The following is a 15,952-nucleotide window of genomic DNA, read 5'->3' as shown; positions in this document are numbered from 1 at the left end:
CACCTGAACATCGCGATGAGCAAATTGACCAGCAGGATGTTGGCCACGAGCAGGAAGATGATGAGGAGGACCACCACCAGCCAGTTGGCATAAATCGAGACGCAGGAGCCTGCCTGGGTCCCTGAGGGGCGCGCCCATATGCCCTTCTCCGATGAACAGTTGTCAGGCTTCATGAGGCTCGCTGTGAAGGGAGATAGAGATGGAGCCAGAGAGACAGAGACCTAAGGAAGACAGAAATCCAGACGGGCATGGGAGAGCAGAGAGAGACAGAATCCCAGAAAGAGGGGAGAACAGAGACGCAAAGAGAAGGAGGAGGGGTCAGAGACCCAGAGATAGAGGAGAGAGAGAGGGGACTCAGAGGGAGGGTGTCAGGCCCTCTCATCCCTCCTTACCGCCTATGCCCTCCTTACCGTCTATGTCCTCCTGGGGGATCTGCCCAAAGATCTGCAGGTAGGGCCGGTAGAAGACCCGGCGCAGGATATTCGAGAGGTTACGGTCCTGGGGCCTAAGGAGCCCCTCCGTGGCCACCCCATAGGCAACCAGCCACACGCCAAGGAAGAAGAGGAAGAAGAACACGTCCTTCATCTACAGAAGAGGAAGATGAGACCAATCTGGGCCCTGCCCTTCGCTACTCTGGCCCCGCCCCTGCATCCAAAGCCCTGCCTCCTTCCCTGGCATTGCGTTCCAGACTCCACGACACCTTCTCTGGCTCCGCCCCTTTCCTCCTCTGGCCCCGCCCACACCAGTCCTACCCCACCCCTCACCATCTTGTTCACGATGACGATCTTGGGCCCCAGATGTTTGTTGACTGTGAAGATGTGCAGCAGCCTCAGCGTGAAGATCATGAAGTCGAGGCAGAGGACAGTACGGCCCAGGTCATACAGTCCTGCGGTCAGCCTGGGGTATGGCAGACGCGGCAGGGGTCACTCAAGGGTTACACGGTGTAAAGCAAAACCCTGAGTCTTCCCAACACCAGGCTGAAGGTGAGGATGTGGCCTCCCCAGGGCCAGACCTGGGACCACCCCCCTACCCCGATTCACCCGGGGTTTACTCAGATTTAAAATTTGGCACCCGTGACAGTGCCAAGCTGGGCTACGCAGGGCGCTGGTACCCACTAAATAATGGCTGCATGAACAACGGCCTTAGCAAAAAGCTGGGAGGTCCCTGTAACAAACAAGTTGTGAAAACTGCAGGGATATTTGTCCAACCTATACAAGGCAAAATATAGAGAGTTCCAGCAAACCAATAAGCAGAAGACAAACGACCTAACAGGAAATCGGATAAAGGATAACAACACACAATTCACAGAGTAAAGTCAAATGGTGAATAACATCAGCAATCCCTATGGGGAAAATAAAAATTATATCTCTATTTTGCATCATGTACTTTAACTCTGAAGGGATTAAAAACCTAGAGTAAAAGGCAAAACATCAAAATCTTAGTAAGAAAATATAGAATTTCTTCATAAGCTTGACATAAGATAAATGTTATATAAGAAAAAGAGTCTTATATACAAGGCACAAAATCATAATAAAGGAAAAGACTGAATATTTACTTTAAAATATAAAACTCATGTGTATTAAAAGATAACATAAATATGATGGACAGAGAAAGACAAAATTTTCTGCCAAAAATACATAGCGTAAATTTGATCAGGAGGGAATACCAGACAAACATAAACAGAGGCAAATTCTACAAAATAACTGGTCTGGACTCTTCAAAAGTGTTAAGATCATAAAAGCCAAAGATGGACTGAAAAACTGTCCCAGATTAGAGACAATTAAGGAAACATGACAACTAAAGGCAACATGGAATCCTGGATTGGCTCCTGATCCAGAAAAAGAACATCAGTGGACAACTGATGAAATTTAAATAAAATTTCCTGGTTCTGATAATATAAGATGTTAACATTTGGGGGATCTGGATGAATGGTGTATGGGAATTCTCTGTGCTGTTTTTGCAAAATTTTTTTATGTCTAGGGGTTTTTCGAAATGAAAAGTTAAAGAATAAAAGAATGTTTAAAGAACATACAAAAGTGAAAAGACAAGCTGCAGACTGTAAGAAGATACTTAGAACAAAACCACCAAGGATTGGGATCCAGAGTATAAGGAGAACACCTACCAAAAAATATATACATGCAAGAGATCGGTGAACACAATAAATTAAAAACTGGGGCGAAAGGTATGAAAAGACAGTTGACAGAGTACATGTGCCATTTAGCTATGAAAGATGCCCAACTTACCCAACTAGGAGTCAGGGATGCATAAATTAAAACAAGGAGAGGTCATTTTTCCCATCAGATTGTCAAAACATGTAAAGGTTAAATTGAGAGCTACAAAATTTTAAAGATTGAAAATATCAGGTATCATCAAGCATGTCCTCAAGGGGGCAGTGTCTTACCCAGATGGTGGATGTGTAACCGGAAGAATCTATTTTACAAGGAAAGCCTTCCACATCAAGAATACACATACCCTTTGACCCACAAAGTGTACATCTCAGATGTATTATTACTTTGGAATCATAAAAAATTAGAAACAACTGAAATGTCCATCCGGAAGGGATCGGCAAAATAAAACGATTCATCCATTCAATTCTGGAGAACACAGGAAATTTCTCCTGTGTAAAATGAGATTTTTTGGAATTTTTTTTCCTGTCCAATAATTCTTCCCCCACCTAAAAAACGATGAGCTTGACAAAAATGTCTAAAACACCACTGGTATTCCTAAAGGGTGGTAGCACATGGTCCTAGCCCTTTCCTCTCAGAAGATACTTTATACAAAATACAAGGAATAAACAGAAGCACAGTGTTGTACAAAACTTTCTTGTCTTGCTGTTTTAATAAATTATTCATGTCGAATTACTTTGTGCCATTTTTAGCAAGGCATAGAGGAAGCATACCTCTCAGTGTGTCAACTGAGAAAAGAGTAGGGGGTCATTGCTGTCAACCATCCAGATTATAAGAGGGGATGTCAGGACACTTCATCCCCTGTAAACAGTCACTAGGTTGTGACCACAAAGTTCTTTGTCTGCTCTGTTCAAAAGCAGTGGTGTCCTAACAGGTAGGACTTTATTTAAAAACAAAAAACAAAAAAACAACTCACCATCAGAGTACTGGACCCAGAGCAGCTAATATCTGATTATAACTTCATGTTATCTCAAGTAGAAAATGAAAGAAGCTTTGTAGAGAAATTTTGGGCCTAATTCTATCTCTTGAAGTTCAGAATTTTTGTCCCACTGCCTCATGAAAGGAATTCATTCATTTATTAAATCTGGCAAGAAGAAGTCTGTCTTGTCTGCTTTAGCCAGCGAAGACTAAAACCCTTCTTCAGGAATCTGATGCAACATTTTTAAAGAATAAGGAATATTTGCAAATACTGACATGGAAAGAATGTCAGGACATATTACAGAGGAAAAGAAGAGGTTGCAAAAGAATAATAAAATATAGTATCATCTGTGTATAATATCTGTGTATAAAAGAAGTAGGTAAATGCATAGAAAAAGAACAGGCAGGATGTGCACCAAACTGTTGATGGAGGTAACTGCTGAGAAAAGGAGGAAGCTTGAAATGGCTGAGGAAGATAATCCATTTCTGTTCTATGCTCTTCTTCATTTGAATATAATCTTGTTCAATAAGGACACACTTCTGCATTTCTTTGAGCATAGACTATATTCAAAGATGTTTTAAGTTGCTGGGAGACAAGATAGATGTGGCTTGAGGAGTTTATAATCTTGTGTGAGGAGAGCGACAGCAAAAGTCATGGTCAAAGCACTATTGGGGGGACTCTCAGGATGTTAGAGGAACACAAGAGACCCAGAGTCTGGGTAGGAGAAAGGAAGACCTCCAGAGGCAGAGACAGCAAAGCTGAGGCTGAGAGGAAGTGTAGGAGTTGGCTTGGCCAAGGAGAGGAGGGAAAAGTGTTTCAGGAAGGGGGAACAGCATGTACCAAGACCCAAAGACAACACAATTTATTCCCAAGGACATTTTGATTTGCCCTTTGCCCTCTCTCTGGCACCACACAATACAATCTAGAAACTATGGAAGAAATGAACTAACATTATATAGCCCAGTCTGCGCAACAGAAAATATTTGAGGGTAATTCCTCACAGTTAAGTTTTTTGTAAATTAGCTAAGAAATAAGCAGAAACAGTCAAGATTTTTATGGAGTAAAAAGTTGACAAAGCATTGAGGCCTCCCTGATGAAATTTAAAATTATGAAATTTGACCCAGGAAAACCAGACACGCAAGAAATAAAAGCCACAAAGTAAAATTCACAAACACAGACCCTAGATTTTGGCAAAATTTGATAGGACAAAAACACAAATGTTGAACCAAATATTTGTTGTAAAACTTAACCCAAACAATAATTAATCAAGTTGAAATAATTTCAGAAACTGAAAAAGAAAATAATTGAAGGTACTTTCACTGTCCTGCAATGTAAAATCAATCAAGGCAGTTTAAAGTAACTAGAAAATAGTTCCTTGGTAAGAATCCGTCAGTACTGGTAAAATTCTAACTGCAATTTTATAATTACGCAGATTCAAAATACCAAGGATCACGGTCAAAGCCACTGGCCTTGTGAAGAAGGAACTGCAAGTGGCTCTCAGACAAGCCAGAGTGTAAATGAAGAAAAGAGAAAGAAATCAGGGAGGCAGCCCTGGCAGAGAAGGGCAGGGGCTGTCCACGGGCGCTGGCGAGCCCCAAGAAGCAGGGCGAGACAGGCCAGCTCTGGGTGTAGAAACACCCTTGCGGGCCCTGTGGGGGATGGACTGGAGGGAAGAGAGGCTGGGGCAAGGGTCCAAGTGGGAGAGGCAGGCATGGAAGTAAACAGGGGGATGAGACAGAAAGTCAAGTGCCAGGAGGACAGGGCCTGGGACCCAGGGCTATAGAGGAAGAGGAGGGAGGAGGTGAGGGTGGTACTCAGTGTGTGGCCTGATTTCTGGGGTCCAGGGCAGGGGTGCAGCTACAGGACTATGTTGAGGACTAGAGAAACATCCTGTAAAATCCAGATCTAGAATGAAGATCAGTGGGGTTCTCATTTTATCCTATCAGCCCTAAAGCCCGATATCCACATGTGAGCAAACGGCTTACAGAACATCTTTAGGCAGTACTTTCAATCAAGATGGGATTTTTTTTTTTTTTTTTTTACGAATAAGCAGGGGTTTCCCTGGTGGCGGAGTGGTTAAGAATCCGCCTGCCAATGCAGGGGACACGGATTCAAGCCCTGGTCCTGGAAGATCCCACATGCCGCAGAGCAAGTAAGCCAGTGCGCCTCGACTACTGAGCCTGAGCTCCAGAGTCCGCGAGCCACAACTACTGAAGTCTGCGCGCCTAGAGCCCATGCTCCGCAACAAGAGAGGCCGCCGCAATGAGAAGCCCGCGCACTGCAACGAAGACCCAATGCAGCCAAATTAATTAATTATTTTAAAAAAAGAATAAGCAGAGTTATTTTAAAATTGTGAATCACTATATGTATACCTGCAACTTATATAATATTGTACATCAACTATACTTCAATGAAAAAAAGAAAAGAGTAAGTGGAGTTGGATTTAGCCTCTGCCTGCCGCAGGGAACCCAACAGTTGAGACCCCCAACCCCACCCCTCACCCCCATCCCCACTCCCACGCCCCCACCCCCAGGAAGGAAGGGTCAGAGGCCGCCATGGGCCGGGAGTGTAGGGTCACAGGGCACTCACCGGCAGCCCACGCCCATGAGGAAGCAGGTCAGGGCCACCATGTCGCACTGGTTCCAGGCGTCTGAGAGGTAGAGGTGCAGGCGGCGGCGCAGTGGGGCCTGGTGGGAGTCTGTCCTGGGGGCCCCCATGGCCAGGCTGCCCAAGCTGTCACCCAGCCCCTGGCGTAACTCCTCACAGAGCAGGGTGAAGGCCCAGAAGTAGAGCAGTAGCTCCAGAGCGCTGGGTTTCTCGGGCTGGAAGTCAATGAGCAGCACGTGGGTGAAGAGCAGCAGGAAGAGGAGGTAGCTGACCACGTTGCCCATGAAGGAAGTCACCGGTGCTCCCCAGAACTGGGGCCAGCGGCGCAGGCGGCACCCCCCACAGCAGCTCCTGCGGCTGGGCGGCCTCAACACCCTCAAGGGCATCTTCTCATTAGGGTCTGTGGGCCTGGGGGAGAGAAGGGAGAAGGGCTCAATCTGACTTCTGCACCTGACTGTCACCATTATCAGGACCTCTAAACTTTCATATCCTCCTCATCCTCCTTTCCAGACATTCCCCACCTTCACGACTTCTGACCCTGCCTGACCTGAAACTAAGTCTGATGTCCGCCATCACCTTGACTTTTGATCCCTGTATCTAATTTCTGACCTCTGAAATCTACCATCAAGACTGCTGAGCCTGCACCTCTGACTTTTTCCACCTTTCTGACCTCTGGCCTCTGGGCTGGCCTCTGACTCTTGTCTGGCTTTTGTCTCCAAGTCCCTCTTCTTTCACCTTCACAACCTCTGACTCTCTATCTGACCTTGGACCATCTATCTGACCTCTGGCCCTCAAATATGACCTCTCACCCCTTCACTTTCATGGCCTTGGTTCACCAGGTTTGACAACCCCATCCCTGAATATTAACTTCTAACCCATAAATTCTGATATCAGATTATCCAGCACAGTTTTCTCAGATAACTCTTCCTTCCCTATATCTGATCTCTGACTGTACAGCCATATCTGAATTCTAAGCTTCTAGGTCCACTCATATCTCTGACCCTTCTCACCTGAGTTTTGATCCTCTGTCCCAGTTTCATCCTAACTCTTAATTCTGACCTCAAATCAGAAACAGAAAAATGAATAATACAAATAATAATAAATTCAGAAAGCTAAAAGGAAAAATAAACTGGCTTGGAAAGGCATCCTCTCTTTATAAACCAAGTGGAAAGAAAACCCCAAAGTGGAAACAACCCAAATGTCCATCAGCTGATGAATAGATAAATAAAATGTGGTAGATTCAAACAATGGAATATTATTCAACAATAAAGGGGCTTCCCTGGTGGCGCAGTGGTTGAGAGTCTGCCTGCCGATGCAGGGGACACGGGTTAGTGCCCCGGTCTGGGAAGATCCCACATGCCGCGGAGCGGCTGGGCCCGTGAGCCATGGCCGCTGGGCCTGCGCGTCCGGAGCCTGTGCTCCACAACGGGAGAGGCCACAACAGTGAGAGGCCCGCGTACCGCGCAAAAACAATCAAAAAACAATAAAAAGGAATGAAGCACTGACACATGCTACAAAGTGGATCAATCTTGAAAACATGATGTTAAAGTTAACGAGGCCAGTCATAAAAGACCACCTGGTGTATGACTCCATTTATATGGAATGTCCAGAACAGGGAAATCCGTAGGGACAGGAAGTAAATTAGTGGTTGCCTGGGACTGGGAGAAGGGAGGAGTGGGGAGTGAGACTGTTAATGGGTACAAGATTTCTTGCTGCAGCGATGGAAAATGTTTTCAAATTTTGTGATTTTACAACTCTGTGAATATGCTGAAAACGACTGAAAATTGTACACCTTACATGGGTGAACTGAATGGTATGTGAACTGTATCTCAATAGGGCTGTTCTTTTTTTGTTTTTTTCAGGCTGTTCTAAAGGAAATAAGCAGAAAGAACAGTAAAAGCTAAAGAAAGTGAGATGCAGAGAGGAGAACCAGCTCCCCAATAATAAGAGAAAACAGACCTGGTAACAAAAATATGTGGTGGGTCAGAATGCTCCCCAAAGTCTGCCATCTTGAATCACCTCCAGGCAGGAGACACACAGATTCCTGGATGCTTCCCTGGAGGAGAAGCATCCAGGAATCTGTCCTTTTACAAAGCTCTCCAGGGAGGTGGCATTCTACAGTGACTAAAAGCACAGATTCAGGAACAAGAAGATCTGGGTTCAAATCCCAGCTCCACGACTGACCAATCACATGATCTGAGGTGGGTGACTTAATGCCTCAGTTATGTCATCTGTAAAATGGGGATAATAATGGACCCTATGGCATAGGGTTGTTGAGAGAATTAAATGAACTGATTTTCAAAACAATTTAGCGCACTGGCCGCCCACTGTGAGTGTTCTGTAACCTCAGCTATTGTCCTCATCATATGGTACAAATGTTGGGAACTCACCAGACAAGGATACCACTATGGATCCTGACATTGGGAGCCTCTGTCTAATTTTTTTCAGTGGTCCAAATTTTTTTCTTAGTATTCTCTTCTACCTTGACAAATATTTTGTATTCTTTGTGCACTGTCTCACAAAAATTTGTATATACGTAATACATTTAAATTTGACTTGTTTCACAGCAGGTGGTAGGTTTTATAGACTTCTGGCAGTCTGATGATGTTTCTAACAGTTACCAGAAACACTTTTTCTTCTGGAATATTGGGGCTGAGGTTCCTCCCTGTTCCCATTCAGATGATTAAAGTAGAGATGGAGGGTGCAAAGATGGGGCCTCTTCCTCTGTTTCTCTATTACCATAGATTTAGACCCTTATACCTACACACACACACACACACACACACACACACACACACACCATTCAACAAAACAAGTGTATCAATAATAGCAGTAGTAATGCTAGTCCCCATTAACTGAGCACTTACTTTGTGCCAGGCACTACAATATGCACATTTAATACACATTATCTCCATGAATCCTCCCAACTGTTCCATCAGGCATTGTGGTATATTGTATTACTGTGGACCAAATATTTTGGTTCCCTCCCAGTGGGAGAATTAAGAGCTAAGGAATTATCATATGACTAGTTTTTGCCAATGAAATGTGGGCAAAAGTGACACGTGTCACTTCCAAGTGGAGGCTTTAAGGTCCAGAACCTGGTTTGCCATGTCTCTTTTCCCTCTACCATGAGACCAGCAACATCTCAGCTAGGAGGTGTTTGCTTATCCCGAAGTGGAGACCACGTGGAGCAGAGCCACAGACAACCCAAAAATGGAGCGTGAATGACAATTAAATCCTCACTGTTGCCAGCCCACTGAGAGTTTGGAATACTTTGTCATTGCAGCATTACTCAACCTAACCTGACTAACACACGTACAACCTTCTCTTTATAGCAAAGAAAGCTGAGGCTCAGGGGTGAAGCCACTTACAAAGGCAAAGTCGGGATTTGAACCCCGCTCTGCTTGACTCAGAGCCAAGTCCCCCAGCACCTCTGCTCTGCAGAATTAACAGAAGATCGATAAATATTCAATTTCATTTGCTTAGGACTGATTTTGCCAACACCTTCATGGGTACCACAGCACAGAGATTAAGAGCAAAGGCCCTGGAGTCAGAAAAAAAAAATTGGCAAAAGATCCCTAAATGAACCAAAACCACCCGATTCCACTTACTTTATCAAGACAGAAATACATGTATCATGAAGCAAACTGATTTTCAGTGAGGAACTCCTTGGTGGCAGAACCAAAGTTGAACCAAGCCTTGAGCCTGGCATTTGGGAAACTTCCTCAGTATTTTCAGTGGCTTCATGAAACCACCATCTCCCGAAGCCCCACTTCTCCCCTCTGGTCTTGCTCCCATTACCTGGTGCTCCTGGAGCTGCCTAGGGTGCCCCCTACCCCCACACAGTGCTGGTGCTTCACTCACTCGCCAGGCCCTTCCCCACTGATGCCCCTGTCCATGTCAAATGCCAGGTCCTTCTGCATGGGCTCCTCATCTGGCTTCCTGGCATGGAGGGACACACAGAGTGAGAAATAAGGGGAGGGCAGGTGGGAGAGGAATTCTCCAAGCCAAACTCAGTCACCCAGAGACACTGCAGGGAATGAGAGGTATCATCCCAAAGTGACCTTCCCCCCAGAGCCATGGCCAGAGGACAGAGGAATTGCCACTAGAGATACTGCAGAGACCCACCCCAAAAGCTTGCTTCCCACAGCATGCTCCCAGTCTGGGGGAGGGAAAGAGAATGAACAAGGGTGGGGGAAGCACTGGACAGACCAAGTAGAAAGGCAGCCAGAATTCAGCAGGAAGTAGAGACTGATCTCCCCTCCCCCCTCCTCCTGCCCATCTAACCCCAGGGGACTGACCTGAAGGTGATGAGGTTGGTGTAGATGAGTGGGGGGCAAAAGAAGGCGAGAACCAGGGCCCAGATGGGTGTGGTGCTGTCCATCTCCCCCCACCACTTCTGTGTCAGCAGAGACTGTGGGATGTGGGGAGGATTAGGAGGCTGAATCTCCCCACAGCCCTCTCCCAAAGACCCCAGACAAGGATCAAGCCACACTCCAGAGCACAGGGCAAATGCTCACTGTGAGGGCCATAACCACTGGGGGTGGGGGGAAAGGAGTCGAAGGCAAGGAACACCTGTCCCAGATTGTAATAGCGTTAAACAGCCCACATTTGTTAACATGATATACCAGATACTGGGCTGAGCATTTTACATAGATTAGCTCACTTAACCCTCCACACCTCCAGGAGGACAGGTACTAATATTTTCTCCTTTTTCACAGATGGATGGAGCACAGGGAGGTTACAGAAGAGGCAAAAGCTGCAATCCATGAGTTTCACCACCATTCAAAGCAAAGGACTCTGGGAAAGTATTTGAGGTGCCAACAGATCATTCCAAGAAGTGAAATGGGACTTCCTGCTGGGTAGGCAAAACTTCTTGTACTGAGGATGGGACTCTCTTTGCCCTGTCAGATTTAGATTAAGGAGACCGAGAGTGTTTTCAGAATGTCAGGATTAGCAGGATGGGAGCGACTATGGGGGCACACAGGTCTTCCCAAAGGAAGGGTAGGATTTCCTAAACCAGAGTTCGTCTATGTCCAAAACACTAAGTAATTGTCCAGTGACACCCTTTTAATTGTTGAAGCCTGGCAGTGGACCCCTCTTAAGGAAATGGGAAGGACTTCTTGTGTGAGAGGTGAGACTTCTTACTAAAGTCCCGGGTACTCCTCTATCCGGAATATAACTTTTTTTAGTTCCCTAACCAGGGATTGAACCTGGGCCACGGAAGTGAAAGCATCACGTCCTAAGCACTGGACTGCCAGGGGGATTCCCTGGAATAGAACTTTTTAGGAGGGTTGGCTTTCCTGTGGCAGGGTGTGAGGCTTCTTTTGGGAAGAGCAACCCTTCCAGGAGAAGGCTGGGACTTTCTGGAGAGGGGTTGTCTCCAGGTGGAGAGGCTGGTCAAGACCCCAGATTGCCCACCGTGGCAGGGGGCTTATCCTCCAGACATCCCACAGTCCGGCTGAGAACTGTTTGGGGTGTTGGTGTCTCAGATGCTCACCTGTACCCCATCCTGGGCAAAGAAGGCACGGGCATCAGCCTGCATGGCAAGGTGGAGGCAGGTGGCATCCCCCCAGAGTGGGCAGCGCCAGAGGAGCAGGCGAGCAGCCCGTTCCTCGCTGCTGCGGTAGCATTTTCCAAAGAGGTCTGGGTGCGGGACATTTACGTGAGAGGGAGGAAAAGTAGTAGGAAGATGGTGTGAGGGAAGAGATGAGGCGATTGAAGGGGAAGAGGCAGAGTGACGAGAGGAGGAATGGGTAGTTTTACAACCCCCTTCATGGCAGCTCCCTGTCTCTGCCCCGCCAGGCACCCATGCCCCACGCACCAACACCCAGCCCCTCAAACTTGGCTGCCAGGTCCTTCCTCCGTGCTGCCTCCTCAGTCTCAGCCTCCAGGCGCCCCAGCACTCGCAGCAACAAACAGGCCCCAAGAGCTGAGGCCACAGAACTGGAACCCTGGAGAGACAGAGACAGGCCTCAAGTAGCTGAGGCAAGCAACAGATACTCTGAACAGCTTGGGAGAGAAGAGGGAAGCAGCTGGGGAAGGAGATGCTTGAGGGAGTGAGGGGTTTTAAAAGCTCCTATGGGGAATTCCCTGGTGGTCCAGTGGTTAGGACTCTGAGCTTCCACTGCAGGAAGCATGGGTTAGATCCCTGGTCGGGGAGCTAACATCCCGCATGCCACGCAGCACAGCCAAATAAATCAAGAAGTAAAAATAAAACAAAAAAATAAAAAGCTCCTACATGTACCAGGAAATCTAGAAGGCTACAAACATGACCAAGACTGGATGCATGCTCAGAAAAGACTATGGAAAGCCCTAAGCTTTCACCTCTGGCTCACCTTTAGGCTCAGCAAAAGCAGGCAGTGAAGGCTAAAGGCAGATTGTAAACAGCCTGCCTAAGTGTTAAAAGTCGGCTCCACAAAGAGCCAACCTGCAAAGTGGAAGGGCTTTATTCCCCCACCCCTGTGCATTTAAGGGAATCTCTGTCAAGTCACTAGCTGACCACTAAGCTAACAGAATGGGATTTCAGTGGCCATACATGATGAAGAATACCGACTTTACAAAAATAGCTTAGGAAAGTCGCTAAACAAACAACAACCACCCACAACAAGCAGCAACAACAACCCCTGAAGGAAGGAGTTAAGCTGATTTCCAAAGTTGCCATATTATAATATTCAAAATGTCCTGTTTTCAACAACAACAACAACAAAAATTATGAGGCATGCAAAGAAACAAAAAAGTATGACCCATTCACAGGACAAAAGAAATTAGGAAACGTAGCCACTGGATTTACTTACTAGAGAAAGACTTTAAATCAACTGTCTTAAATATGCTCAAAAAGCTGAAGGAAATTATGAACAAAGAGCTAAAGGAAGCCAGGAGAATGATGTGTCAGCAAATAGAGAATAGAAATAAAGATATAGAAATTATAAAAAGGAACCAGGGACTTCCCTGGTGGCGCAGTGGTTAAGAATCCGCCTTCTAATGCAAGGGACGTGGGTTCGAGCCCTGGTCCAGGAAGATCCCACATGCCATGAAGCAACTAAGCCCGTGTGCCACAACTACTGAGCCTGTGCTCTAGAGCCCATGAGTCACAACTACTGAGCCCGCATGCCACAACTACGGAAGCCCGCACCCCCTAGAGCCTGTGCTCTGCAATAAGAGAAGCTACCGCAATGAGAAGCCCGTGCACTGCAACAAAAAGTAGCCCCCGCTCGCCACAACTAGAGAAAGCCCACGCACAGCAACGAAGACCCAATGCAGCCCAAAATAATAAACAAATAAAATAAATAAAAATAAAACTTAAAAAAAAAAGAAATCAAGTGAGAGGGACTTCCCTGGTGGTCCAGTGGTTAAGACTCCAAGCTCCCAATGCAGGGGGCCTGGGTTCAATCCCTGGTTAGGGAACTAGATCCTGAATGCCACAACCAAGAGCCTGCATGCCGCAACTAAGATCCCACGTGCCGCAACTAAGACCCGGCGCAGCCAAGTAAATAAATAAATAAATATATATTTAAAAAAAAAACACAGATCACACCCATTAGGATGTCAATTATAAAAAAGAAAGAAAGAGACAGAGAGAGAGAGGAAGGACGAGAAAAGAGAAAAGAAAATAACAAGTGTTGGTAAAGATGTGGAGAAATTGGAACACTTGTGTGCATTGCTGGTGGAAATTTAAATGGTACCACCACTGTGGAAAATAGTATGGCAGTTCCTCAAAAAATTAAACCTAGAATTACCATATGGTCCAGCAATTCCACTCTTAGATATGTCCTCAAAACAACTGAAAGCAGGGACTCAAACAGATATTTTGTACACTCGTCATAGCAGTATTATTCACAATAGCCAAAAGGTCAAAACAATCCACATGTCCATCAACAGATGAATGGATAAAGAAAAGGTAGTATATCCACACAATGGAATATAATTCAACCTTAGAAAGGAAGGATGTTCTCATACATGCTACAACACTGAGGAACACTTATCTCAATTAAAAAAGAAAAATCTATTTATTTTTAACCAATGACCGGATGGGCTGAAAATAACCCAGGGCTGAAGAACTCCTGTCAAGATATTTCTTTGACATAAAGATAGGGTCTATCTTTGATCCTATTCGAATACCATGACTTTTTTTTAAACTTCTCAAATGTGTCCCAACACCTACGTCTCACCAGCTTTAATCCAGGCCCCCATCTTGGCTGCCTGAAGCTCTACCTTCCTACCTGGCATCCTTGCCTCTAGTCTTGTCCCCTTCTGCATTGCAACTACGACAATGCATCTAAACTGCAAGCACAATTATGCTGAAATGAATCCCCATCAGCTACAGATAATGTCTCACTTCCTCCTACAAGCGACCACTCTGAAAGGATGAGATTGATGCATATATATGAGCAAGGGTAAATGCCCAATATATATTGTTAATGGAGAAAGCAAGTTACAAGAAATTCATGATATGGGGGGTGGGGGTGGGGAGGAAGAAACAGCACTCGGGGTCATATATCAAGAATGGAGTGGGGTGGGGGACGAGTGATATCCTAGGTCAGGGAATCTTACTGCTCAAGCATTGGAGTTCGGTAGAAATAAAGGACAGGAATGTAGGAGCAAGTAGAATCAGAGATCAAGACAGCACTCACCATCTCCCAGAAGTACACGGCCATCTGAGCCCTGTTGAGCAGCAGTGCCCAGAGGAGCAGGTCACTCCAGGGTGCCTGCTCGGGGACGGCTTCCAGCAGAAATTCTGAGGTGGCCTTGTCCCACGGCAGAAACGACTGGAGGCGAGGAAGGCGTGGTGAGCGTTGTCTCCGCCCCAGACCTTTCCTGACTCCGCCCCAACCACCAGCCCCACACCCCGTTCAGTCACACACCCCGTGCTCTGACCACGCCCCATCCTGGCATAGCCCCGCCCCCAGACCCTTTTGTGCTTCCCCCACCCACCCCGTTCCTTACATTTTCCATGCTGCCATCGCCCAGGTGGGTGCCTCCGGCGGGGAACGTCGGTGCGCACGACTTCCCCAGCAGCATCCGCAGCACCTGCCCCACCTTAGGGGGTTGTGGCTCCGCAGAGGGTTCAGAGACTGGGCCTTTGTTGCCTGTGCTGTGGGACACCTGGTCCAAAAGGCTGTGGATAAGTGAGTTCGGGGGCGCTGCGTTGTAGAGCTGGGCCAGGCGCGTAGGGGTCAGGAAGTGGCCCAGGCTAAGGCCATGGGAGATGAGCAAGCGCACGAACTCTGGCCGGTCATTCAGAAGGGCGTCCATGAGGGAGGCTTCCAGGTGGAAAGACTGGTGGGGGTGGAATGAACGGGGGAAGAGTTGAGCACAGAGACAGGCAGAAGGCCAGGTGAGGTCAGAGATTAAGGACAAGAGTTGGGGGTACAGAGCTATGAGTGACGGATAGATGGATGGATGGTCAGATGGATGGATGGGTGGAGGGATGGATGAGAGGATGGATGGGTGGGCAAGTAGATGGATGGATGGATGGGGAGAGAGGGAACAAGATGGGGACAGATGGACAACCAGAGATGGATGGACAATTAAGAGAAAGCTGGACACGCCATAAAGGAAGATAGAGCCAGATGCCAAAGGAGTCAGGGAGTGGGGGAAATGCATCCCTTTTGTCAGGATCCCCAGTCGCCAGGCCCCAACCCCTCACCCGCCACTGGATATCCCCCCGGAAGAGTTCACTCTGGGCAATGTCCACACGGTTCCAAGCCACAGCCAAACGCAACTCATCCAGGTAAGCTGAGGCTTCAGAGGTCCCACAGGCTGAAAGGGTGAGAAGGAGAGGGGGCAAGAAGTCAGGGGAGGTTGGGAAGATCTGATGGGTGTCTGTATCACTTCTACTCGAGATGCCTGACATTTAAACTCCGTATAAAGGCAGTGTTGTTGGGCAGAGTCTGGGGTCTTAAGAAGTCAGGCTATTACAAGCATAAGGTCATTCAAACCCAGGGGCAGAGGTGAATGTAAAACTCTTCAGACCAGTGGTTGAGAGGCCCCAAGACAAGGAAAGGGAATCATTTATTCATTTAACATTTACTGAGGTAGGCTACAGACCAGGCAGTAAGAGGGATGGAGAGAGACTGGATACAGTCCCTACCCTGAAGGAGCTCATTCCTGGGAAATACGTCCCAGAACCACATAACTGCCCTTAGAGTGATCGGTGCCCTTGGAGGAGGGCATAGAATGTGATTAGGACCCAGGGGAGGCTACAGTCACAGAGGTATGGAGAGACCCAAGGGAGCCT

General features: G+C 47.0%; 1 protein-coding gene across 4 annotated transcripts in view; it reads right to left on the bottom strand.

Annotated features, from left to right (window-relative positions):
• Positions 1-15,952, bottom strand: part of TRPM4 (transient receptor potential cation channel subfamily M member 4) — a 36,731-nt gene that overhangs the window by 7,069 nt on the left and 13,710 nt on the right. For all 4 annotated transcript variants that reach the window (XR_013825420.1, XM_079908799.1, XM_079908800.1 and 1 more), the window contains 11 exons: positions 15,362-15,474; positions 14,659-14,991; positions 14,346-14,480; positions 11,537-11,666; positions 11,213-11,358; positions 10,014-10,126; positions 9,577-9,654; positions 5,695-6,120; positions 765-897; positions 411-585; positions 4-181 (listed from right to left, as the gene is read on the bottom strand). Coding sequence is in view for 3 of the 4 variants with exons in the window: in XM_079908799.1 (XP_079764925.1) it covers positions 4-181; positions 411-585; positions 765-897; positions 5,695-6,120; positions 9,577-9,654; positions 10,014-10,126; positions 11,213-11,358; positions 11,537-11,666; positions 14,346-14,480; positions 14,659-14,991; positions 15,362-15,474 (1,960 nt within the window). In the remaining variant the exon portion in view is untranslated. The remainder of the gene's footprint in view (positions 1-3; positions 182-410; positions 586-764; positions 898-5,694; positions 6,121-9,576; positions 9,655-10,013; positions 10,127-11,212; positions 11,359-11,536; positions 11,667-14,345; positions 14,481-14,658; positions 14,992-15,361; positions 15,475-15,952) is intronic.

The sequence above is a fragment of the Stenella coeruleoalba genome (genome assembly GCF_951394435.1).
Source record: "Stenella coeruleoalba genome assembly, chromosome: 20".
NCBI classification, from domain to species: Eukaryota; Metazoa; Chordata; class Mammalia; order Artiodactyla; family Delphinidae; genus Stenella; species Stenella coeruleoalba.
The sequence above is the reverse complement of the archived record's forward strand: the minus strand, read 5'-3'. Positions and strand labels throughout refer to the sequence as shown.